General features: G+C 43.8%; 2 protein-coding genes across 4 annotated transcripts in view; one reads left to right on the top strand and one right to left on the bottom strand.

Annotated features, from left to right (window-relative positions):
• Positions 1-4,551, top strand: part of LOC138981945 (uncharacterized) — a gene marked incomplete at its 5' end in the record, with an annotated part of 8,699 nt that extends 4,148 nt beyond the window's left edge. Inside the window, one exon of the mRNA XM_070355129.1 lies at positions 1,076-4,551. Coding sequence (XP_070211230.1) covers positions 1,076-3,097 — 2,022 coding nt within the window. The remainder of the gene's footprint in view (positions 1-1,075) is intronic.
• A 4,784-nt stretch (positions 4,552-9,335) lies between these two features.
• The window catches only part of LOC138981066 (solute carrier family 23 member 1-like), a 49,673-nt gene continuing 32,228 nt past the window's right edge, over positions 9,336-26,780 (bottom strand). For all 3 annotated transcript variants that reach the window (XM_070353877.1, XM_070353879.1, XM_070353878.1), the window contains 6 exons: positions 24,846-24,995; positions 24,120-24,223; positions 23,149-23,278; positions 15,562-15,711; positions 13,464-13,559; positions 9,336-12,017 (listed from right to left, as the gene is read on the bottom strand). In XM_070353877.1, coding sequence (XP_070209978.1) covers positions 11,728-12,017; positions 13,464-13,559; positions 15,562-15,711; positions 23,149-23,278; positions 24,120-24,223; positions 24,846-24,995 — 920 coding nt within the window. In that variant the 3' untranslated portion in view covers positions 9,336-11,727. The remainder of the gene's footprint in view (positions 12,018-13,463; positions 13,560-15,561; positions 15,712-23,148; positions 23,279-24,119; positions 24,224-24,845; positions 24,996-26,780) is intronic.

Below are 26,780 nucleotides of genomic sequence, written 5' to 3'. Positions count from 1 at the left end.
ATTAGCTTCATTTTTCTACCTGTGGGGTCTTTCATTTCTCTTTCCTTGCTCTTTTCTGTGCTTTCAATTTTGTAAAATATTTGGTAAATTTTTTTTTTCTTACTGCTTTGGAATAGGGATCTATCTGTTGTTTATTGCCCTTTGCCTTTGTTAAGTTGATTAACTTTGTTTAATTTTGTTCTTTTCGACTTTGACATTTTCTAATTTGACTTTGAATTTTTTTTTGTTAGTGTGATTGATTAGGTTTATTGATTTTGTGGCATTGATTTTGTTGATTTTGTAAGTTTGTTGTAAATAATTAAGGTAATTAGTTGTGATATTTTGATATAGACTTTAATTAGTTTAAGTTTTAGTTTATTTTTGATTTGCTATGGTAGTAGATTAGGTACTTTGAATTTTTTTTGCCTTAATTTAGTCTGCTGTTTGGAGTGATTGTGTCACTTTAAAAATTTGTTTTGGGAATTTATTTTATTTGCCTCCAACTACATTTTTTGTTGTCTGGTTGATTTAGATTAAGTTAATCTCATTAGTAGTGTATACATAGTTATTTTAAGCTACTATTTACAACTTTAAGTTTTTTTTTTAGTTTAATATGGATTGTTTTACTTCATAAATTTGTTGTTGGAACTTTGTTTTTATTTTGCTTCCAACTGCGTTTCCTTTAGTTGGACTTTACTTATTTTGGGTTTGATTTTCTGATTTAGTACTTAGATTGTTGATTAGTCTTAAGTATTTACTTGTGTTTGCATTTTTGAACTTTGAATTTTTCCTCTTATTTGTGGTTTGGGGTTGTTGTTTTGTTTGTACATGTATATATGTTTTGAACCAAGATTCGTTTTTGACTTCATTAACTGAGTATCTGACTTTAATTAAAACTGTTGGATATTTTTGCGTGAGATTTACGCCAAAACGTGTTTGGATATAGTCTTGTGTTGACTATTGTATCTGGTGAAAGATTTCTTGTGGTACTTGACAGATTTCAAGTATAGATTGCTAGAACTTGCATTAATCTTTGAAACTTTTTCAAATTTGTTGTTTTTCTAAACTTAGACATATTTTGGTGTGATTTTGAAAGTTCAAAACTTACATTATGGAGAACGAAGATGATTATGATGCGTTGTTTGAAAAGTTTGTAAAACAGGCAGAGACTTTGGGTCTGGCTGCAGATAAACGTGAGAAATACGTGAAAGAGAGTTTTGAGCGTTTGGAGAGAAAACGAGAAAAAGATGAAAAGCAAAAAGAAAGAGAAATGGAAGAAAAACAAAAAGAGAAAGATAGAGAGGAAAGACAAAAAGAATCAGATAGACAAAAAGAAAGGGAAGATGCACAAATTGAAGAAAGACGAAGACAAAAAGAATTGGAAAGGGAAGAAAGTCTAAGACAAAAAGAATTGGACAGGGAAGAGAGAAAAAAAGCATTGGAAATTGAGGAAAGACGAAGAGATAAAGAAATGGAACACCAGTTAAAACAAAGAGAACTTGAGATTAGGCAGGCTGAACTTACTGCTGGGTCGCGTACACCGCAAAATGATCGGGATTCTCACACAAGACTCCCTGCATTCAGAGAACAGCAAGATGATATAGACTCATACTTGTTTAGGTTTGAAACTCATGCAAAATCTCTGGGATGGGAAGAGACAAGATGGATCACGTACTTGTCTGCTCTCTTAGAGGGTAATGCATTAAACCTATACCATAGCCTTGCTGCTGCTGGTGAACTAACATACCAATGTTTGAAAGAAAACTTGCTGAAGACCTTTCAGTGCACATCTGAAAATGTTAGACAAAAACTCAGATATAGTAAACCAAGCGAAAATGAACCGTTCCAAACTTTTGGAATTGAGTTGCGACGATTGTTTGATCGTTGGGTTGCGCTGTCTGAGATAACCACTGATGTTGATGGTTTAAGAAACTTGATTCTGGGAGAGCAGTTCCTTGAAAGTATATCCGGCGATTTGGCAACGTTCATTCGTGGACAAGGTTTGGTTAAACTTGATGAAATGGTCAAAGCTGCCGAGAATTACCGTTTATCACGGAAGTCAGGGCCTACTATTTTCTCAGCTGGTTCCTGTGTTCAGGAAGATTATGTTGACGCTGCTTTTGCACATGGTGATAATCACGGGGGTGTTCAGGAGTTACCGCGAGTTGGTTCTGGTTTTGCTAAACGTAGTGATAACCAGAATGCCGAGAGTTCTGGGAAAGTGACGTCGAATGCTCAGGCATATCCTCAAGGTGATGCATGTAAATCACGTAAACGTAGACGTAGTCGTGCAGGTGGTCAGAAACGTGATTCATTTCGACCGATCAATAGCATTTGTTACTTGTGTCATGAGAAAGGTCATAAGTTACTACAGTGTAGATGGCGGACACACCCTCAGAACCCTTGTCTGATTTGTGGGTTTGATGGCCATGACAGGTGGTCTTGTCCGCAGTATCTGATTGAATCAGGTATATACAAGCGGGTGAAGTCAGGAAATGCTGTTGTCTCAGACGTTGGTTGTTCGGGAAATTCTGCTGTTGCGGAAGTCGTTTCACCAATTACGCAGGATATTGGAAGTCTGAAGTTGGAACATGGTAGTGTTAACGGGAGTGAGTGTACAGTACTCCGTGACACGGGTTCTACGATTTCTGGAGTGCGTAGAGGATTGGTGTCAAAAGACCAGTGGGTCAGTAGAAAGGTCAACTGTAAGACATTTGGTGGGGAGGTCCTTACTTATCCTCAGGCGAAAGTTAAAGTTGAGACACCTTATGTGTCGGGAGAAATGGTTTGTTGCGTCCTGAATGATCCTGTCGCTGATTTGATAATAGGCAACATTCCGGGGATTTCAGGGAGTGCAGACTGTTTTCCTGATGTAGATGGGGTTACAGCTAGTACAAATCGTGCGCAGGAAAAGAGAAGAAACCCTCCAGATAGACCTTTGGTTCTGACTCCAGATCAGAAGGTTGCGTGTTCGAATCAGGACTTGGCAGTTGTACGAGAACAACTCTTTCAGTTGCAAGCAGATATGAACAGATTAAAGTCTAAGTCAAGTGAGACTACTGCTGCTGTAGGCCATGGTGGCAATCGCAGAAAGAGGTCAAGAAAATGGTTTTCATGATATTTTGACTACTTGTCGGTTTAGCATCAGAAACATGAGTCGTAGTACTATGTTGAAAGAGTCGTGGACTCAGGATAAGTAAACTGATGATGCTAAAGAAAGACTTTGTATGGTTGAGCTAGAAAGCAACATGACTGGAAATTGTGAGTTAAAAGAAAAACTCAGTGGAATCTTCCTAGAGAAGGAAGAAGTACTTTATCAGACATAAAGTAGTGTTGTTACACATATGTGATCAGTGGATCAGAAAGTTTGTTTCTTATGTCAGCTACGACAGTTTTGTTCCGTAGTGGAATTGCGATATAGACATTGTATTGCAGTGAAGTAGTTACCCTCTTTTACCTGTTATCCTAAAGAAAAAATAACCTCGGTCGGTCATTTTTTTTCTGGGAGGAGGGGGTAATGTGACAAACGGATTTGCACATAGTGTATATTGGAGTTATGTGACGCAGGTGTACAAAGTTTCATGGGCCACGAACTTTGAGTAGACACCGCACGGTGAGATGTCGTTGACGCAATGCGGTATAGTCACGAGTGGGATGTGACCAATCAGAGAGGAGTATTGACTGAGGTCACGTTTGTAGATAGATTAGACAGCAGAGCTTTGCAGACTATCGACAGGAGAAGAAGTGTCTCCTGATTGTAAAGTTTCTCACCGGGCGCTGGAGGTCGTTTGGGGACTCGTGCCGCGGTATTGAATCGGTAGATTCAGCTGCTGTGTTTACAGGTATTTATTGAATTGATATTTTGCTCGGAGATATTATTTTGCTCGGAAATATTGACTTGAGAAATGACCGGGAGAGTCATGTGTGAATTAGCTGAAAAGTGTGCGTTGATGTCAGCCATTGTTGAAAAGGGAATGTTTACATGTTTTTCGGAAATGAAGTCGCTTATGAGTTAGCGGGTGTATATACTGTAACCGCATAAGTTAGTTGACGGTAGTGATAAAGAATGTCAGAAAAGTTTATTCAAGTATGGAGACTTATGGTAGTTTAAACTTGTGTATTTTAGCATCCCGGGCCGAGTGGGTCGCGGAAGTATCCCGGGCCGAGAGGGGTCGCGGAAGGGGAACGAGACGGGAGGTTCTACCCTCACGCTCCAGCCGTGAGCTGTGGGAACGCAGAAGGGGAGACAGCGTGAAGCGCTGCAAAACGGGAACCCCGTCCCATTCCACCACACGAGACAGTTGTGTGGGTGGGGTGAAGCAGTGCGTGCCACTGTATATTGTGAGTACGACTGAGAGCAATTAACCAGCGTGATAGCTGTACAGAGATACGTTTCCCGAGTGAATAACCATGAGACGTCGAGCGTCGTGGTTTTTGTCATCTGTGTGTAACAGAAGTGAATATTGACAGAAGTATTGCTTGAGGCAATGACTTCGTGTGTATTGAGACAGACAGGTTCTCACGGAACAAAGCTTAAAGTGTTATACGTGTGTGCACGTGAATTGTAGACTGCATGACCAAGTAACATGTATGAAATTTTGTGCCGTTAGGCTGTGTGTGTTAACAGAAATAGAACTTTCATGTGGAGTGAAAGTGATCTGTAGAATGGATGTATAATAATATGTTTATGTTGTGTTATTGAACATTCTAATAGAGGTGCAGGGGCAAAGGGCTATACTGTGTTCTTGTCTTTGTGCCTGGTTGGAGTGTTGTGTGTGTGTGTGTGTGAAGGCTAGATAGTAAACAGAGAGTAGCACGCACAATTTCTGATAGGAGTAGATATACATACATACAGACATACACACCGAAATTCCAGCCGTAACAAATGATATAACTTGTCACGGGCATGACTCACACGTCTAGTCCAGCTACGTTGCACTACTTATTGATTCAAAATAGTACACACAATCCGGAGACATTTGAGGTCTCAGTCTGCCCCCACCATGACAAACCAGCTTTGTTTGACAGAGTCTCCACTCACAATTGTATGTGTCTCTCTCTCTTTCTTTGCCCTTCAAACGTAATCATTATACCGTAATGATCATAATGAAACGTTCTCAACATTAAAAATATTCAAGTTGGCTATTTGTCTAGTGTTGACTTTTCTTTGCAGCCAAAAAGATATCAGACAACAGGTTAAAAATAAAAAAGAGGTTCTGGCGAGGTTCGAACTCGCGGCCTTCTGCGTGTAAGCAGACGTGATAACCACTACACCACAGAACCAGCTGACTGTGCTCGTACAAATTAACAAGTAGTTTTTCGGTCGTAGCCAAGCTTTGCCCAGGATCAACACTGAATGTTACTGCTTTTTCTGCGGACTTTTTGTTTGCCTGACTGTCTCTCTGTCTGTCTGTCTGTCTGTCTCTCTGTCTGTCTGTCTCTCTGTCTGTCTGTCTGTCTCTCTGTCTGTCTGTCTCTCTGTCTGTCTGTCTCTCTGTCTGTCTGTCTCTCTGTCTGTCTGTCTCTCTGTCTGTCTGTCTCTCTGTCTGTCTGTCTCTCTGTCTGTCTGTCTCTCTGTCTGTCTGTCTCTCTGTCTGTCTGTCTCTCTGTCTGTCTGTCTCTCTGTCTGTGTGTGTGTCTATTTCTTTCTCTAAGTCCTCCTTTTTTCACTCAGACTTTTTACATTCAGTCAATTTTTTTGTGATAATGTGATAATGTATATAAACATCTAGGGCTGTTTTTCAGTATTGTTGATAACAAGGGGCGGGGATATAGCTCAGTTGGTAGCGCGCTGGATTTGTATTCAGTTGGCCGCTGTCAGCGTGAGTTCGATCCTGCAGGTTCGGCGGAAATTTATTTCACAGAGTCAACTTTGTGTGCAGACTCTCTTCGGTGTCCGAACCTCCCCCCTGTGTACACTACATTGGGTGTGCACGTTAAAGATCCCACGATTGACAAAAGGGTCTTTCCTGGCAAAATTGCTTAGGCGCAGTTAATAATTGTCTACCTATACCCGTGTGACTTGGAATAATAGGCCGTGAAAGGTAAATATGCGCCGAAATGGCTGCAATCTACTGGCCGTATAAAATTTCATCTCACACGGCATCACTGCAGAGCGCCTAGAACTGTACCCACGGAATATGCGCGATATAAGACTCATTGATTGATTGATTGATTGATAACATGTTCTGTCTGATTAAGGGTATTCAGCTAATTGAAATTTTGACTAAGCAATCTTCGACGAAGGCCAGACTTTGGTATTGCATTTCAGCTTGGAGGCATTAACAATTAATTAATGACTTTGGTCATTAAAAATCTGAAAATTGTAATTAAAATAATTTTTTTATGAAACGATCCAAAAACCATTTTATCTTATTTTTTCATCATTTTATGATTCCCAAAACATATAAATATATTATATCTAAATTAAAAACAAGCTCTGAAAATTAAAAATATGAAAATTATGATTAAATTTCAATTTCCGAAATCGATTTCAAAACAATTTCATCGTATTCCTTGTCGGTTCCTGATTCCAAAAACATATAGATATGTTATGTTTGGATTAAAAACAAGCTCAGAAAGTTAAAAAGAATAGAGACACAGAAAAGCGCGCTACCGCTACCACAGACTGGCTTGTCAATTTCGCTGCGTTTTACACGTGCGGGGGATTGACGAAGCTGTAATGTCTTGGTGAAAAAATGCAGTGCGTTCAGTTTCATTCCGTGAGTTCGACAACTTGACTAAATGTAGTAATTTCGCATTACGCGACTTGTTTTACCTCAGTTGCATGCAGGCTGCTTTAACCCTTCTTTTTTGCCTCTCTCTCTCTTTTTTGTTTTTGTTTGTTTGTTTGTTTTGGCGGGGAGCATCCTACTTCATTGGTCTTTTTTTTCAATGCAGTTTAAACTTGAACTCCTTTCAGTCTAACTGTGTCTTTCTTTTTTTTTTTTTTTTTTTTTTGCCTAACTGTCTTAATTTTAATTCCACATCTAACATCCAACAAATATTCATAGGTTTACCGAAACAGTCTTTGCCAATGCACATTTTAGCGACTATTATCAAATAATATATATTCTACTGCCTGCGTGGAAATGTTTTCACGTGGTTGGAAGCCCAGCAAGGCTGTTTCTGCATTCAATACTATAAGGACGTCAAATTTCTTAATAACTCTACGTACAACATCTGACCAGATGTTATGTATTTTATGGCAATCAAAAAAACAAAAGTTCAATATAATCTATTACATGTGGACAATATGTACAAAACCTATTATTAACAATATCCATTTTAAATAATATTATGTTGGTTGGATAAATATTATGATTCCAAAAATAATAATAGATGTGTTATGTTTGGACTAAAAACAACCTCGGAAAGTCAACAAGTTGCGTGAAGCAATATAAAAAACGCTCGCGCTGGACCCGAGTACTCTTCAGACTGGCTCGCTCAATAAATATAAATGTTTGGAATGTCTGTGGTGTGAATGTTTGTTTCTGACCAGAAATGCAGATCTATCTCTGGCCGATTCATAGATTCAACCTACAAACTGCGACCTCATCTGTGATCAGATGGCCAAGCAATGCGTGAAATCTTTTATTCTAAAGCCTTATGGCTCGTTTCGACAAGCATTAAACGGATGAAATTAACCACATGCAGTTTATTCTTCAGAAAAATGCACACAAAAAATGGGTTGGGTTCGGTGATTTGTACATAAACGTCTTCCTCGCGATAGATTCGCTGATTATTTTGTCTTAGGAAGCCGTCCTCAACACGAACACAATGATTGCAGAAGCAAACTCTGTACCTACACGACCGATGTCCCAGGTAACATTATGAAGTTTTAATACGATCAATCGGATCTATTATCAAGTTAGTGTATCAACTTTTGAACGAACTGCGCCCAGTAGTTTCCCAACAATAAGCTGTTAAGTGGGGAAAGACACACACACAGACACACAATTAAAGTCTGCTGAGCCCAAGAACAAGCGAACTCGGGGATAAAAACATTTAGTCAAGGTAAACACCACAAACCAATTCATCGCCGAGACTACATTCAGATAGTCTCGGCTAACCATATCGAATACCGAGACGGGTCACGCTCGCCGCCTCGAAGCACGCGTCCGTAGTACTTGCTGAACTTATTTTCTTTCATTCTGAGCACATTTTAAGAGTAAACATGACATATCTATATATTTTTGAACTAGATGAATACCCGCTTCGCCGGAAAGAAGTAGAGCCGAATACCCGGCTTCGCCGGGGACCCGGTGTACGCCGGCTTCGCCGGCGCACCGTACGAAGGAAGGGAGATAAACGCGCAAAACACTGGAGAAGATAAGGAAGAGTTACCGGGAATGGATGTACAGAAAAACCAAAATCGGTTCAGCGCTGCGCGCTGAGAGCACGTGTTGAAAATTTTCATCAACCAGATTGTGTCCGGGGTATACCTGAATATGCCCACCAAATTTGAAGCAGATCCATCGAGAACTTTGGCCTTGCATGGCGAACAGACACAGACAGACAGACAGACAGACAGACACACACACACACACACACACACAAGCCGTATATATATATAGATTCAGAAGAAGATCAGGAATACAATACAATCAATTTTAAAATCTGTTTGCGAAAAATCGATTTTAATGACAACTTTAATTAGCAAACTCATCAGTTAATGTTCAAGCCTCCATGCTGAAATGCAATACCAAAGTCCGGGCTTCGTCGAAGATTATTTGACCAAAATATCAACCAATGTGCTTAAAATATGAAGGCGTGACATTGCCGCCTCAACTTTCACAAAAAGCCGGATATGACGTCATGGAAGGTATTTATCGAAAAAATCAAGAAACCCAGTGATATCATACCCAGGAACTTTTATGTGAAGTTTCATGAAGATCGGTCCAATAGTTTTCTCTGAATCGCTCTACACATACCCACCCACACACACACACACACACACACACACACATACATACACTTCGTCTCGATTCCCTCTATGTTAAAACATTTAGTCCAAACTTGACTAAATTTAAAAAGAATAAAGACACAGAAAAGCGTGCTATCCTGTTCAGCGCAACCACTACCGCGCTATACTGCCCAGTCAATTTCACTGCCTTTTCCCCGAGCGGGAGACGGTCTTGGTGAAAAAATGCAGTGCGTTCAGTTCTGTTCTTACTTTGCTTTTGTACTTATGTCTGTTTCTGTTTCTGGGGTTTTTTCCGTGTGTGTGTGTGTGTGTGTGTGTGTGTGTGTGTGTGTGTGTGTGTGTGTGTGTGTGTGTGTGTGTGTGTTCCAACTCAAATGACAATTTGAAGCACACAAAAACAAGCTGCTGGAAAAAGTCCACAAACCACAGATTCATGTCAAGTACAAAAACTGTTTATTTCAAAAACAAATACAAAATTTGAAGGCTAGCTTTCGTATTTCTTTGTTCTAAAGTAAAGATAGTTTAACATGTTTTAATTTAAAGGACACACACACACACAGACACACACACACACACACACACACACACACACAGACACACACACACACACACACACACAAACACACACACACACACACACACACACGCACACACAATCAAAGCCGTTAGATATATATAAGATAAAGAGATGGAATTGTCAGTTGAAATGAAATCAAAACCAGAGTATTGCTTGATTTGTTTCACTGCTTCCAAAATGGGAGAGTGCCCGGATGATCACAGTCTCAACATTTTAACATCTGGTATTGGTTGCGGATCTGCATCAAAGTAAAAATGAACCTCTGCACAGACGGGCGCAGTGGCGTGGTGGTAAGACGTCGGCCTCCTAATCGGAAGGTCGTGAGTTCGAATCCCGGCTGGTGGGTTAAGAGTGGAGATTTGTCCGATCTCCCAGGTCAACTTATGTGCAGACCTGGTAGTGACTTAACCCCCTTCGTGTGTACACGCAAGCACATCATTTCATTCAAACTTTGTATGCAATTAAAAATACCCATTGTGGCTCACTGTAACACTTTTCGGATCAAGATGTCTTTTGACAGGGGTCACGTGACGGTTGCTCAAATAAGGGTATCTCCAAAATCGGCCTGACAAAATAGTAAGGAATAAGCTTATAAAATAAATCGGCGTAAATTAAAAATAGGAAGCACTTGTCAACGGTTACTTACGAAGAAAAAGTCAAATGACTTATCTATCCAAAACAGGATATTTTGTTTACGTCATACTTGTGTTATGTCATTCCTACTAATGCATGTGTCGGTCGCATAGGCGGTCGAAAACGAGGGAGTTTGTGTCAGTGGATTGCTTTGACACCTTTAAGATCTTATACCTAAAACTGACACATACCTCGGGTGAAACTTCTGAAAATTACAGATATATACTAAGGTGTTATTCAATCTTCTGGAAAGTGTTTTAAAACCAGTAACAGGTCTGTGGACTTACACCCCCCCCCTCCCCAATTAAACCAAAAAAACCAAACAATTTAAATTAAAAAATGCCGGTTCAGATTTACTGGCTAGCGATAGTTGAGTGCTATTGTCGTCTTAACAGTTCTTTCACACTGAGCACCGACCTGAATGACCGCTACAAGATAGAATACTATGAATGAACAGTTCAATCCTACTTGCTGGTTTTAAATTAGATGTATTAAATTATGATGCATGTAGGAGAACAATACCCTAAAGTAGAAGTTGAGAGCTATTGTCGTTTTACAGTTCTTCCAGACCGAACACTGACATGAATGTCTACTCCCAAACAGAATAATGTGAATCAACTGAAAGCTGAATTCCATGCCTGAAGTCAATCGAAATTCCAGTCGAGTTAAATGAAGGGAGAGAAGCAGGGGAACACTGGACAAGAGCCAGCAAGAGTTATACCCCTTCATTAGAACGGACAAGTAGGTTATTCTATAAAACTGGGGAGTTGTGGATTCCAAGTTACGCGAGTGATGTTATAATTTTCAAAGCGACATTTTAAGCATATAAGTTGATTTCATTGATAAAAGTCGTTTCAAAATATGTTCCAGGCCTGATAGTTTAGCTTTAGTACAGGAATTAAAGAACGCATCACTGGCCGGCTTAACATGAAAACCAAAGGATGTGACATGGATTTAAATACATACAAAACTGAAAAGGCAGAGGACGGATATTATGGTTCATTTATTTAGGTGGATAAATAACGGTAGATATCAACAGAATACGCTGCTTTCGCAATTTGACATGCATATTGAGGATTTACAGGGGCGGAGCAGTTAAGCCAGAGGGGGGTGGGGGGAGGGGGTCCAACCTGGGGTCCAGGGGTCGGTAGATTTTATAAACAATTTACACATGATCAACTGGTGTCAGCAGCCACCCATTATTTCTTTTAAAGTTAGTATTAAATCTTTTTGTTTTTGGACAGCCGGGAGGGGGGGGGGGGGGGGGTCCGGAACCCCTGTAAACACCTCCACCACACACCACCCCCCCCCCCTAATCCGCCCCTGATATAAGTCAAAGGACTGAACATTCATTCCACTGACCCAACGATCGCTAACCGGCAATAATAAACACTGAGTATTTAGAAGATCTTCATCACTACTGCATTTTTCATATACGAGAGGGAAACAGGCAGGCAACACCTTGTTTGTTGTTATTGTTGTTGTTGTTGTTGTTGTTGTTGTGTTCTTGTTGTTGTTGTTGTTGTTGTGTTCTTGTTGTTGTTGTTGTTGTTGTTGATAGGCAGTGATTGGAGCGGAGGGAGGGGGGGGAGATATGCATCAAACTTGAAAATCACAGCTGAGTGCTGTAGCCGCCCATGCCAGGCTGACGGTCTTGGTTGTTCGTCTCAAACCCACTGTTAACTATGCCATCCCCCATAGCGTAACCATTCCTTTCTCTTAAACCGTTTCCTCTGCACCCGAACCCCTTGAAGCCAGGGCAGAAGGGCAGATACTTGGTGATGGAGCGTTTGTTCAACCAGGACTGGATGAGCGGGAGGTCGTAGACTTTGAGGAGCTCTCCTTGGTCTTTTGAGTCCTCAGGGAGTCTCCACTTGTTGATGCCTCTCTCCTCGAGTGTGCCTGCAAGGAGACAAAATCTATAATGATATTTTTTTAATCAAACCATTAATCTTCTTTCTGCGTGCCTGTTAGGAGACAAAATCTATAATGATTCTCTGTCAATCAACCATTAATCTTCTTTCTGCGTGCCTGTCATTGGGAGACAAAATATAAAATGATTGGCTGTCCATCAAAGCATTAATCTTGATTCTGCGGGCCTAACATTGGGAGACAAAATATAAAAGGATTGGCTGTCCATCAAAGCATTAATCTTGATTTTGCGGGCCTATCATTGGGGGACACAATATCAAATGATTGTCTGTCGATCATACCATTGATCGTCCTTGCCTGTTGGGAGAAAAATAAGACTGATTTTCTGCTAATCAAACCAATAATCCTCTAGCTACTTGTCTTTTGGGAGACACAATATCAAATGATTGTCTGTCGATCATACCATTTTATCTTCTCGCTGCTTGCCTGTTGGGGGTCAAAATATAAAATGATTGTCTGTCGATCATAAACCATTAATCTTCTTGACGCCAGCCTGTTTAGAGAGAAAATATCAAATAATCGTCGATCAAACCTTAAATCCTCTGGCGGCAAAGTTTTTTTTTTAAATCAGATATAATGCAGGTGGTTCTATCCCATAACGTTGTTGTAGGATTGTCAGCAAATATGTTTTTTGTTTTTTTTAAACCCCACCTATATGCTGGATTTATAACAACAACAAAATAAAGTATCATGGAGGCAATGGATGTTTCTGAATGAGCTATACACAGGTTTAATTCGAGAAAGTCAATTTTTATCACTTGTACCTTACGTTTTCGTCAGGTCAATAGGAAGGTTTCCACCAGTTATCTCTTTGAGGTTTTGGGTGCTTAGAGAGTACCGTGCCCCTTGCGGGGGCATCAAACATCGAGGTCACAAGCAGGGTCAAGGGGAAGGTCGGCTGGGCGGACAGGAGACTACAATAGGAAGGTTTCCGCCAGTTATCTCTCTTTGAGGTTTTGGGTGCTTAGAGAGTACCGTGCCCCTTGCGGGGGCATCAAACATCGAGGTCACAAGCAGGGTCAAGGGGAAGGTCGGCTGGGCGGACAGGAGACTATTGAGGGGGTACTCTTATTTGAGCAGCGGTCACGTGACCCCTGTAAAAGAAATCTTTGCTGCGAAAAGTGTGCCACATAGCCAAGTTAAGTGCCTTAAACGGCAAAAAAATTTGAATGAATTGACAGGGGAATGAATGCTTCAGCTGGGGTACGAAAATGTCGCAATTAATCACATTTTTGCAGAGTGTATCATTTATACTGTGAAATTACGAGAAATATGTGCGCGCCAGGATTACCGAGACAATTAACAGCTCGTGAAATATACAAAATTATCAGAACACGATATTTTCCCCTCGGATGGACAAACAAAGCAGGTCCAACGAGAAGCCACCAAACATCTAATATCGAACCATTCACTAACCTGGCATAGTGTTATCCAGGAAGAAGGCGATAGCACCAGCCACAAACATACTGGTGCTGCACAGCACGGTAAAAATGTTGTCAACCACTGCGCTGCCTGTGAAACAAACAAATCTATTTCAAACAGTTTGTTTTCAACAGCATGTGTGTGTGTTCATTTCATGTTACTGTGTGTGTTCATTTCATGTTACTGTGTGTGTTCATTTCATGTTACTGTGTGTGTTCATTTCATGTTATTGCGGTTCAGGTTTTCAATTGTCTAGCTGGATATATTGGTGGATGACACAAGATCGGACGATATAGGATCGCAGCCGGACAGTGAGTGAGAGAGAGAGAGAGAGAGAAAGTGTGTGTGTGTGTGTGTGTGTGTGTGTATGTGTGTGTGTGTGTGTGTGTGTATGTGTGTGTGTGTGTGTGTGTGTCAGATATGACATTTATGGGTTTTATGTATGAACATGTATGTAATATTAGTACTTAATTAATGATGGAACGATGCTGTTATTAGTATGCATTAATTGACAGAAGTAGACTCGTATTGCGAAAAACATTATTATTGATTCGCATGCCTGTTGGACCATGATTATGGGGCCTGTACTGTTACCTGTAGAGCCGAGTCTCCACGCACTCACGTGCAACAGGTGAAAAACCTGAATGTCCATTTTTTGTAAGGTGAGCTGTTAGACTTGTGTCGCCAGTCACCTAAGCTGTTAGCTTCACTTGCCCATTGAACATGTAAGCGGCAAGTCGGGGAAGATTCTTTGCTCGCGTGCTCAGGTAAACTATTTTTCATGATATGTTTTCGCTAAGGAACACTAGTATGTTTATGAATAAGCATTCTTAATATTCGCTGCTATGTTAACTTAAGTGTTCATTGTACTAGTTCTTAATCTGGATATTCTGAATAGTTGTTTAATGTGTGGATAAATAACTCGGACATGGATGGGAATTGATATTAGTATTGACAGTAGTTATTTAAGAATTCGTGTGTGTGTGGTTGAATGTAGAGTGTAATTACAGCCCAGGGTGAATGATGAGTGAATTGCTGTGTGTGTTATGCCTATGGAAATACTGACTCAAGAATTACTTTCACAGGAGTCTTCCCAGAGACAGAAGACGGAATTCGCGAGAGCTTGTTTGACCATTCAAGCAGACGCATGAAGAGATGAAGATGCACGAAGCAGAGCGACGTGATCTACTAACCGGACTTTACGGACCACGCCAGGAGTCGCCGCGTCGGCTGGGTGATGGAGAAACAGAGATGAACTACACTACGCTGTTCTGGTGATGGGGTAACACATTAATTTACTCATCTAGAACCCTGGGCGTATTTTGTATATGTGTGTGAATCCAGAACGTTTGATATATGTACATGCTTTACCAGTGAGCTATATAAACATATTGAGCTCCACGTATTTTCTTTTATTGTTGGAATGAATCGGAGGAGAATAACGAATGCGTATAAATGAAATAGTAGCCTTCTGACTGACAGTCGGTATTTTAGATAATTCATTCCTGACAGTATGTGTGTGTGTGTGTGTGTGTGTGTGTGTGTGTGTGTGTGTGTGTGTGTGTGTGTGTGTGTGTGTGTGTGTGTGATGTTTTGGTATCACTATTACAATCATTCTTGTGCCACAATAACCTGAGAGTAAGCTAAAAGTTAACAACGCATCGATTATAGATTCAAACAGATCATTGAAAGTAATATATGCAGCTGATGATTCATGATGATTAATGACCTATGACCCACCTGTATCAGCGACATGTGTGTATTAGTGACTGACAGTCCATTATAACATACTTTCCATCAATCGTTGACGCGACATATTTGTATGAGTGACGCATCAGTGAGGCACCTGTTCCAGTGACGTATGTACCTGCATCAGTGACGTAACTTTCTGAATTGGCTTTGGCGTTTAAAGAAAACAGCCGCGCCCATAAGTAATATATTGTATCCGTAACGTGTCTGCATAATAGACATAACTATATCATTGAGGTAAATACATCAGTGACGTGCCTTTGTAATTGACGTACCTATATCATTGACGTAAATGCATCAGTGACGTACCTGTATTGATGACGTTACTGTATCAGTGACGTACCTGTATCAATGACGTTGGCGTTAGCGGGACTGGAGAGCCACTTGGGCAGACTGAGGCCCACGAAGAGAGACACGCCCAGGATGAAGAGATTGCGGGAAGAGTTGAGGTCCACGTACTGCAGGTTGGAGATTCCCACTGCCGTCACCATGCCTGGTATAGAACGACAATTACACGTCACTCAGACTACAAGACAATTACACGTCACTCAGACTACAAGACAATTACACGTCACTCAGACTATAAGACAATTGCACGTCACTCAGACTACAAGACAATTACACGTCACTCAGACTACAAGACAATTACACGTCACTCAGACTACAAGACAATTACACGTCACTCAGACTACAAGACAATTACACGTCACTCAGACTACAAGACAATTACACGTCACTCAGACTACAAGACAATTACACGTCACTCAGACTACAAGACAATTACACGTCACTCAGACTACAAGACAATTACACGTCACTCAGACTACAAGACAATTACACGTCACTCAGACTACAAGACAATTACACGTCACTCAGACTATAAGACAATTACACGTCACTCAGACTACAAGACAATTACACGTCACTCAGACTACAAGACAATTACACGTCACTCAGACTACAAGACAATTACACGTCACTCAGACTACAAGAACAAGAACGGATGAGTAGAGGGGTGTAGACAGAGACAGGTCGAGACAAACAGATGGACATGCAGCAAGACAGAAAGGGAGACAGAGTGTAGGGTAAAAAGTGTTGTCATCATTTTCACGAGTTTTCATTCACAAGCACCTGGGAAATAAATCTCATGTTCCCCAGGCAATAAATCCCCGGTTACCATAGTTGCAGGAAGCAGGTTATACATGGATAATCAAAAGCAAACCCAATAGAAACGCTCCATGATTCTTCGGCTGTTTTCATTGGTGTTTCCCCAGACCTAAACAGACGACACGACCCTGCTTTGCAAAGTTCAAAAAACGAACTGGCAAACTGGCAAAAGTAAACAAAAAACAAAACTACTTTATGAAAGGTCATACATTCATCAAAAACAAATGAAACCTAGCGATATGTTTTGTCTTCTTACAGAGTCATGGAGTGCGTGTATCTGTGTTTCGATACACAGACGTTCGGAGAAACACGAACGTCAAGTTCAAGTAAAACGACACCTGACACACACATTTTGACCCGTGCACAAGACGTTGTATCGATAAACGAAGCACAAATAAGAAACAATAATAAAAGCAAAGAAAATAGCAACAAGATATGCAAACATCTAACAAAGCCGAGCAAGCAGAATGACAGGTCTCAATGAAAAACAAAGAGGTACCGAGTCGGAAACAAGATCGCGATTCTTTCCTTCGCTGCACGACGCAAATCTTCTGTGACCTTTGACCAAACGTAGCTTCCACATTCGATCACTCAGCTTAATATTTACAACAGAAAGCCGAGGGGGTGGAATACCGAGATGAACCTACAGAACTGTGCATCCTCAAACCTGACATATTCATCCCAACATTTAATGAACTCAAAAACACAGAAAGTTGCTTTCACACGCCATCTTTGATTGCCAGTGGTTATCAAACCGGGACTCGTGTGGTTATTAGCACGGAACCCGTGTTTCAAAGCATGGGTTGATTGTGCACTTATTTTCTCACTACCAAAATGATGACAAAAACGATGTTTGATGGTTTGTTGACAGACCAGCTTTTTTGTCGGTCCTCGGGGGGCATATCGACTTTTGTTTCATATTTATTGACCGCGGCCTTCGGCCTTGGTCAATAGATATGAAACAAAAGACGATATGCTCCCCCTCGGACCGACAAAAAAGCTGGTCTGTCAACAACCCATCAAACATCTTATAATGTTCACACAATGAAACGACTCGAGAAAATATTAACAATTTTTAAGATGACCAGGTCATGTAGCTGCAATACAAATGATCACAGTTTTACAACATAACAAAATCCGGGTGTGGATCGAGCAAAGAAATACTGGGACAGGCTGTGTGAGCTAGAGCGCGCTAAGACAAGGAACCGTGACTGGAGTGGAGACAACTTAAAAAATGACAATAATAAAAAATCTAATATTAAACATATCGCAGAAGAGGAAGATTTGAATGACGGAATGCCAAAACAAGTTTTTGGGAACAGGACTGGACCAAGGGCGGAGGGGGGGGGGGGGGGGGGGGACTTGGGTTTCAGAAGTCCCCCCCCCAACCCAACTACCCGCCAAATGTATCGTTTTTTTTCTCACTTCAAGATTCAAAATACCCGTTTCAAATGCAAAATGTCAACAGCATTCCCCGCCTGGTCAGCCCCTGTACCCTTGCCACATTTGTGAAACCCTGGCTATCTCTCAGACACCTGGCTATCTCTCAGACACCTGGCTATCTCTCAGACACCTGGCTATCTCTCAGACACCTGGCTATCTCTCAGACACCTGGCCTGAGGTGTGCGAAGCGGAAGCGGGAGCCACCCAAGTGGGTGGGGGACAGCCGCGGGATCTGATTGGTTGAAATCACTACACATCTCACTGTCAACCAGTCAGACCCCGCGGCTGGCTCCGACCCGCTTGGGTGGCACCCACTTTCGCTCCGACTCGCTTGGGTGGCACCCACTTTCGCTCCGACCCGCTCTGGGACAGGCTGATCTTTCTTAACCCAGTGTGGGATTTTCAGTGGGGCGACCACCCCCAACCCAGCGCGTCCCCGGGTGGCGGATAGGGGAACGGTCTTCAGATATGGAGATCAGCCGCTTGCGGCCGCGGACCAAACTGGCTCCGGGTGGGATCCCGGAAAATCCTCCCCCCTGTGCTCTCAGGGTAGGACGTACGGGCCATGAGCTAAGGGTGAGGTAACCCCGACAGAAAACCCCGAATGCTGAAGACGGAGGACCCGGGCCGCACGGCGCATTCTAACAAACCACGGGTACACGCACTTACGCAAATGATGACACAATCAACCAGCACAGATGGAAATGGCGCTCGCCCATTGAGGACCCCCCAGGGTGGAGCAGCGTCGGGTCCCATGCCTCAAAGGGACCCAGCCCCAACTACTGGAGGTCCCTCCCGTCCGTCTTGTCACGCCAGGGGACGCGGGAGGAAAGTGACTGGCACCACCACAACCAGGAAGAAACCCAGTCAGCAGCGACCTTTTCAGGTCATGCACTGGAACGCAGAAAGTATCCTGAACAAGAAGACAGAGTTGGAGCATATCCTGCATGAGAAGAACATCAACATCTGCTGTATTCAGGAGACGCACCTGACACCCCAAAAGTCCTTCAAAGTGAGAGGCTACCAATGCCTTAGGTCCGACAGAACAGACCGAAGCAAAGGAGGAATCCTGACCCTCATCAGGAACAACATCAATGCCTGTTTGATAGAAACGCACATGGAGGACTCCGAATATCAGGTGATTCGAATCCAGACGAAGACATCAGAATTCCATCTTGTCAACTTCTACTGCCCCAATGATAGACACCTCGCCCTTGACACGATCCCTGCAAAGGCCTCCAACTTCATCGTGGTGGGTGACTTCAACAGTCATTCACAGAGTTGGGGATATGACCACCTGGATCGGAGAGGAGAAGAGGTGGAGAACTGGCAGGACGACAAAGGTCTCATCCTTTTGAACAGTCCCTTTGACTGCCCTACATTCTACTCCAGAAGATGGCACACTACATCAACTCCTGACCTAGCTTTCTGCACGGAAGACATGCACCAGCTAACCAGCAGAGAGGTCGGAGAACAGCTAGGTGGAAGTGACCATCGGCCAGTCTTTTTGACCCTGGGCATGGAGTCCTGCACTGAAGCTTCCTTCCCACGGTGGAACTACAAAAGAGCGAACTGGTTCCTCTTTAGACACCGCACCAGCGAACTCACCAAAGACATCAGAGTCGAGGGTCGAGACATCAACATGGTGGCGAAGGACTTCAACATGAGCATCCTCAGAGCAGCGCGTGAGTCCATTCCCAGGGGTGCCAGGAGAGACTATAAGCCCTACTGGAGCAATGAATTGCAGGAACTGGATGATGATCTGGCAGACGCCAGAAAGGAAGCAGAAGTCAACCCGTCACAAAACAACAACATCCGCCTCCAGGAAGCCAAAGCCAAATTTCTCAAAAAGAAGCTACAGGCAAGACGGAGAAGCTGGCAAGAGAAAACAAGCTCTCTGAACCTTGAGAAGGATGGCAGAAAGCTCTGGAGGCTCACCAAGCAGTTGAATGATGAGAACACCAGCAGAGGAAAGATCACATTAGAAGAGAACGGGAAGGTGCTAACTGGAAAGCATGCTGCCAACCAATTTGCTGAAAGCTATGCAGCTGAGAGCAACCTCCATGTTAGCCCCGAGAAACAGAGAGAAGCAAGAAGAGAGAAAAGAGAGAGACCTGCCAGACAGTCGACAGTGGACGCCATGAGTCAACCACTCACACTCCACGAGCTGCACTCAGCTCTGAAAAAGTCAAAGGCGAAGAAGTCCCCTGGCCCAGACGGCATCACCAACGAGATGCTAACCCACCTTGGTAGTGCAGCAGAGAACAAGCTACTCGAGGTCTTCAACAGCAGCTGGCAAGAAGGATCGCTACCACAACTCTGGCGAGAAGCGATCATGATCCCCATCTTAAAAAAAGGGAAGGATCCAAAGAAGGCCACCAGCTATCGCCCAATCAGCCTCACCAGCTGTGTTGTGAAGACCCTGGAGAGAATTGTGAACGAGCGCCTCAGGTGGTACCTGGAATCCAGGAACCTCCTCGCCCCTGAGCAAGCTGGATTCCGACAGTTCCGCAGCACTGAAGATCAGGTCACTTACCTGGCGCAAGAAGTTGAAGATGCCTTTCAGGAACAGAAGCTGGTCTTCGTCACCTGGATAGATCTTCAGAAGGCCTTTGACAAGGTCTGGAAAGATGGACTCCTTGTAAAACTGCTGAGGAAAGGCGTGTCCAGCAACATGTACCAGTGGATTCGCTCTTACCTCTATAACCGCAGGGCAAGAGTTAACGTCGACCAGACCAAAAGCAAGAAGTTCCTCCTTCGTCATGGCGTCCCTCAGGGCGGAGTCCTCTCCCCCACACTCTTCCTTCTCTTCATCGACGATCTGGTGTCTGAGATGCCCAAGGGGATCAAAGCTGCTCTCTACGCAGACGACCTTGTGATCTGGTGCAAGGAGGAGCACGCAAGTACTGCCACCTACAGAATGCAGCAAGCGGCAGATAGGCTGAACGCATGGGCAGAAGATTGGTGCGTCTCCATCAACAAGGAGAAATCCTCCACCACCCTATTCACACTGTCGCCAAAGCAGAAAGCCGGAACCATTAGGCTTGGTGGAACTCCTCTGAGAGAGGATGAAGAAGCAACGTACCTTGGTGTCACCTTTGACAGGCGGCAGACCTGGAAACCACACATTGCACAGGCAGAGACGAAGGCCCGGCGCAAGCTAGCCATACTCAGGAAGCTGGCAGGTACCACCTGGGGAGCGAACGAGAAGATACTGAAGACAGTATACCAGGGAACAATCAGACCCCACCTCGAGTACGGCTCCACAGCGTGGTCAACCTCAGCCAAGACAAACCTGCAGACCCTTGACCGTGTGCAAAACCAGGCCCTCCGACTCATCACTGGTGCAATGAAATCCACGCCCATCAAGGAAATGGAGAAGCTTACCACCATCCAACCCCTCTGTCAGAGAAGAGAAGCCAAGACTATGGTACAGGCCGAGAAGCTCAAGTGCCTACCCGACCACCCCATGAAGCACAGACTGAGCAACCTCACCAAGAACCGGCTTAAACGGAGCAGTTTTGTACACGAGAGCAAGAAACTTTCTCGACAGTACAGGGAAGTCCTTCCACAGAACACTCTACCTCTGACTCAAGAAGAAGAGGAAACCCCCAAGGCAACAGAGAAACCAGGCATCCAGATCTGCACAAGTGTTCCACATGTTACCTCAGGAGAAGATCAGAATGACACAGCTCAACAGGCACTCACCTTAGCCCTCATCGACGAACAGTACCCAAAAGAGGCGTGGATCCATGTATACACCGATGGATCAGCAACTAACGCCGTGCTCAATGGAGGTGCAGGCATTCTCATCCAGTTCCCTGGGGGACATACAGCTACATCCAGCGTTGCCACTGGCAAACACTGCACAAACTATAAAGCAGAAGCAGAAGCTCTCATGCAGGCCGCCTCCTTCGTTCAGGACTCCGCAGACCCTTGCTACCAAGTTGTCTTCCTCTCAGACGCCCTTTCAGTCCTTCAGGCCCTAGAGAACGACAAACTCCCACAGCTGGCCAAAGCATTACAGATGGTCAGACAAACCAGAAGAGTTGTCCTCCAGTGGATACCAGCACACTGTGGGATACCAGGAAATGAAAGGGTAGATGAGCTGGCAAAAGAAGGAGCCGTGGAAGACCAACCTGAAAACAGTGTCAGCTTTAGTGAGCAGAAGACAATCATCAAGGCATTGATGAGGCCAAGGACAAACAGAGATGACTACCACACAATGTCCAGAGAGCAGCAAGTCAACCTCATCAGGCTGCGTACTGGCCACAACAGGCTCAATGCTCACATGAACCGAAAGTTCAAGCTGGCGCCATCACCAACCTGTGCCTGCGGTCAAGAGGACCAAACAGCGGAACACATCTTACAGCGATGTCCCTTACTAGATGAGGAACGAAAAGAAGTGTGGCCGTCACCAACTCCCTTGCAGACCAAACTATACGGCAGTCGACAGGAGTTGGAGAAAACGACAACATTTATCACCAGTGCTGGACTGATTGTGTAACCTCTGCGAACGCCAAGAAGAAGAAGAAGAAGAAGAAGCTCCGACCCGCTTGGGTGGCACCCACTTTCGCTCCGACACGCTTGGGTGGCACCCACTTTCGCTCCGACCCGCTTGGGTGGCACCCACTTTCGCTCCGACTCGCTTGGGTGGCACCCACTTTCGCTCCGACCCGCTTGGGTGGCACCCACTTTCGCTCCGACCCGCTTGGGTGGCACCCACTTTTGCTCCGACCCGCTTGGGTGGCACCCACTTTCGCTCCGACCCGCTAGGGTGGCACCCACTTTCGCTTGATGCACCCCAGCCCTGGTTCAACCCTGTGAACTATTTCCTCACCAAACATGACAAGGAAGAGACCGCCGTCGACAGGTTCAACCCTGTGAACTATTTCCTCACCAAACATGACAAGGAAGAGACCGCCGACGACAGGTTCAACCCTGTGAACTATTTCCTCACCAAACATGACAAGGAAAAGACCGCCGACGACAGGTTCAACCCTGTGAACTATTTCCTCACCAAACATGACAAGGAAGAGACCGCCGACGACAGCTTCAACCCTGTGAACTATTTCCTCACCAAACATGACAAGGAAGAGACCGCCGTCGACAGGTTCAACCCTGTGAACTATTTCCTCACCAAACATGACAAGGAAGAGACCGCCGCCGACAGGTTCAACCCTGTGAACTATTTCCTCACCAAACATGACAAGGAAGAGACCGCCGTCGACAGTTTCAACCCTGTGAACTATTTCCTCACCAAACATGACAAGGAAGAGACCGCCGACGACAGGTTCAACCCTGTGAACTATTTCCTCACCAAACATGACAAGGAAGAGACCGCCGACGACAGGTTCAGGGATGGCGACGAAGATGGCGCTGAACTTGCCGACACACGCCATGACGATCATGATGACCCCGCTCACCTGCACCACAGAGCGGCTGCCCACCTGTACAGAAAGGTAGGTATGTAAAAGAAGAAGCAAAATGACAGCAAACGTAAACTGCTGAACGATTTGAAACAAGGTCATGTTTTGTGAGTCTGTGATATGTATCAATGTATGATTCTGAATTTTGGAAAGTTAGCAGTGTATCTATCCGTTATTTTGTTTATTAATGCATGTAGACGATAACTACTTATTGTACACGGGATTAAAAAAAATTGTTTATTAGTAAATGTTTTATTTGCATCGACGGCAAATATCTGTCATGTGCCTCCTCATGTCATATTAAGAATGACTATTCACAAAGAAAGAACGAGGCCGCCAGCTCTAGCCACAGTGTTCATGGCCCTGTGATCTCACCCTATCACTATGTTGTGTCTTGTATATAACAGACAAACACAAACCACCCAAGTATTGTTAAGTATTGTTATATTTTCAATGCAGTGAAAGTCGAGATATGCGTGTTTGAGCCATGAGAATCTACACTGATTATAAGTCACCCAAAGGTGGCAGCGGATTGATTTGTGTATAACTCTCGCTGGCTACTGTCTTGTGTTCGGCGTACTTATGTCCCTTTATCATTTGGTCTCTAAGAAGATCCCTATTTTGAAGAGAAATGTACATTTATCATCCTAAAGTCAGCGACAGGCTGCCGAAAATTGGATGAACAATTGACCAAAACTGGTGCATGCTTTCTGTTGTGTTTTCTTTCTGTTTTGTTAATCAATCAATCAATATGAGGCTTATATCGCGCGAATTCCGTGGGTACAGTTCTAAGCGCAGGGATTTATTTGTATTTAAGAAATGTACATGTTTGTATTTAAAAACTGCATGGCAGAACACGAACCTTGGTGATTCCGATGGCTCCGATATTTTCGCTGTAGGAAGTGGTGCCACCACCCGATCCCCAGGCACCAGCAATCAGACACGTGATGCCTTCCACCCCAATTCCTGCACAGGTGACAAGTAATGCATCAGGTTTGAGGATGTCCCGTGGGGGCAGTTTTTCGGTCAATAAATCGTCAGAATTGACGGGGAGGAAGGGGGGGTGTGGACGGCACGACTACGACCCTGCCCGGCAGAAGATTGGGTCAGTAGATTCTGAGGATAGACGCGACTTGGAGCGTGACGTCCATACAACGCAAGAGGGGCTCTTACGAATCGTTTAAAGTGAGACAAAGTATCTGTGGGATGCAAAAAAAGCGCGCAGGTGATCGAAGGCATCAACAAAATGCAAGGTGGGTACGAGCAAAGCAGTGACAGCAAATCAAAGACGTCTGAGATTGTGTGAGATAGTTTAACGAGCAAAGCAGTGACAACAAATCAAAGACGTCTGAGATTGTGTGAGATAGTTTAACGAGCAAAGCAGTGACAGCAAATCAAAGACGTCTGAGATTGTGTGAGATAGTTTAACGAGCAAAGCAGTGACAGCAAATCAAAGACGTCTGAGATTGTGTGAGATAGTTTAACGAGCAATGTACATTGTATAAGAGTGTGCCTCAAATGTTCTAAAGAATCAAACGTCATTATCGCATTTGAACAGATATCCATCTACACTGATTCACTTTCTTACCTCGAGTTACAGCGTACCCCGGTGGTGGTGGCGCTCCTGACAGTCGTGCGCATGCGTAGTAATCGCCGACCGATTCCACGATTGAAGCTATGATGGCGGCCAAACATCCCAACACCCCTTCCACGCTGACAGTGGGCATGCCCCACTGACCTGGAAAAAAGATCGCTCGTTTAAGTATAACTTTAATGCCAGCGACCTCCTCAAAAATGCGAGTACAAGAAAGAGCTCCAGCAGGTTCCTTTCACCTGGTAAGAAAAGATCACGCGTTTTGATTCAGCACTCTGTAACCCCACATCAGTTATACTTCTTGGTTTGAGAGAAAAAGAGAAAGTTCAAGTTGGCCCCTCTGGCCGATATCTGAGTAGGAAAGATAATTTGAGGGTATACTCCCGAATAAGCACGGTGAAAACGACGTCCCATACTTAAAGAAGAACGATCATTGGAAATTTACTCAGCAGGGCCGGACCCATGGGGGGTTCCAGCTGGGGTTCCGGAACCCCACCCCTGGAAAAAGCATGTACCTTGCTTTGAGTGTTTGGTTTTTTTTGTTTGGTTTTTAAAATAAATTGTGTGTCTCTGACAAATTTTATTCAATGTGAAATCCGATGAGAAAAAGGTACCCCCCCCCCCCCCCCCCCACCAACTCACACTGACAGGCCGTAACCCTCAAAACAAGGCCCAGAATGCACCAGATTGCACAGATTTTAACCGTTTTTCAAAAATTTTCCGGGAGAACATGCCCCCGGACCCCCCAAGTTCATTTGCCCCCCCCCCCCAAAAAAGGAGGAACACCCCCCCCCCCCCCCCCCCCCTTACAACTCATTTGGTCCGGCCCTGCTCAGTGTAACCGTGAACCTCACACGGATATTACGATTTGCCCACTTTAAAGACAACTCTGTTGAACGTTAACTGACCTAAATCTGAATAGCAAAGGGACCCGTCATTGCTGGGGCAATCACTAATTGGTGTGAACTGACCGATCTCTGAACAACAAAGATAGGCTACCATCGGCATCACTAGGGCACCATTTTCAAAGTCAAGAGAACTCATTTCGGACCTGTTTAGGTGTAGTATCAAGCGGAAAGCATATCGAAACAATTAGATCCATGACAGCGCATAACGCTACTTCTACTGTGCTAACTAAGGAGCCTGTCTTTGGGTCTGTAAATAACATCTTAACTGTATTATTGTGCATACACTATAGTTCAACCTTGGGGCCCTTGAGACGAGTCGTAAGCGTCCCTATTTATTGCAGGTCTGTAAATAACATCTTAACTGTATTATTGTGCATACACTATAGTTCAACCTTGGGGCCCTTGAGACGAGTCGTAAGCGTCCCTATTTATTGCAGGTCTGTAAATAACATCTTAACTGTATTATTGTGCATACACTATAGTTCAACCTTGGGGCCCTTGAGACGAGTCGTAAGCGTCCTTATTTATTGCAGGTCTGTAAATAACATCTTAACTGTATTATTGTGCATACACTATAGTTCAACCTTGGGGCCCTTGAGACGAGTCGTAAGCGTCCTTATTTATTGCAGGTCTGTAAATAACATCTTAACTGTATTATTGTGCATACACTATAGTTCAACCTTGGGGCCCTTGAGACGAGTCATAAGCGTCCCTATTTATTGCAGGTCTGTAAATAACATCCTAACTGTATTATTGTGCATACACTATAGTTCAACCTTGGGGCCCTTGAGACGAGTCGTAAGCGTCCCTTTGTATTGCAGGTCTGTAAATAACATCTAAACTGTATTATTGTGCATACACTATAGTTCAACCTTGGGGCCCTTGAGACGAGTCGTAAGCGTCCCTATTTATTGCAGGTCTGTAAATAACATCTTAACTGTATTATTGTGCATACACTATAGTTCAACCTTGGGGCCCTTGAGACGAGTCGTAAGCGTCCCTATCTATTGCAGGTCTGTAA

The sequence above is a fragment of the Littorina saxatilis genome, linkage group LG12 (assembly GCF_037325665.1).
Source record: "Littorina saxatilis isolate snail1 linkage group LG12, US_GU_Lsax_2.0, whole genome shotgun sequence".
Lineage (NCBI taxonomy): Eukaryota > Metazoa > Mollusca > Gastropoda > Littorinimorpha > Littorinidae > Littorina > Littorina saxatilis.
This window is presented reverse-complemented; position numbering and strand designations above follow the sequence as displayed.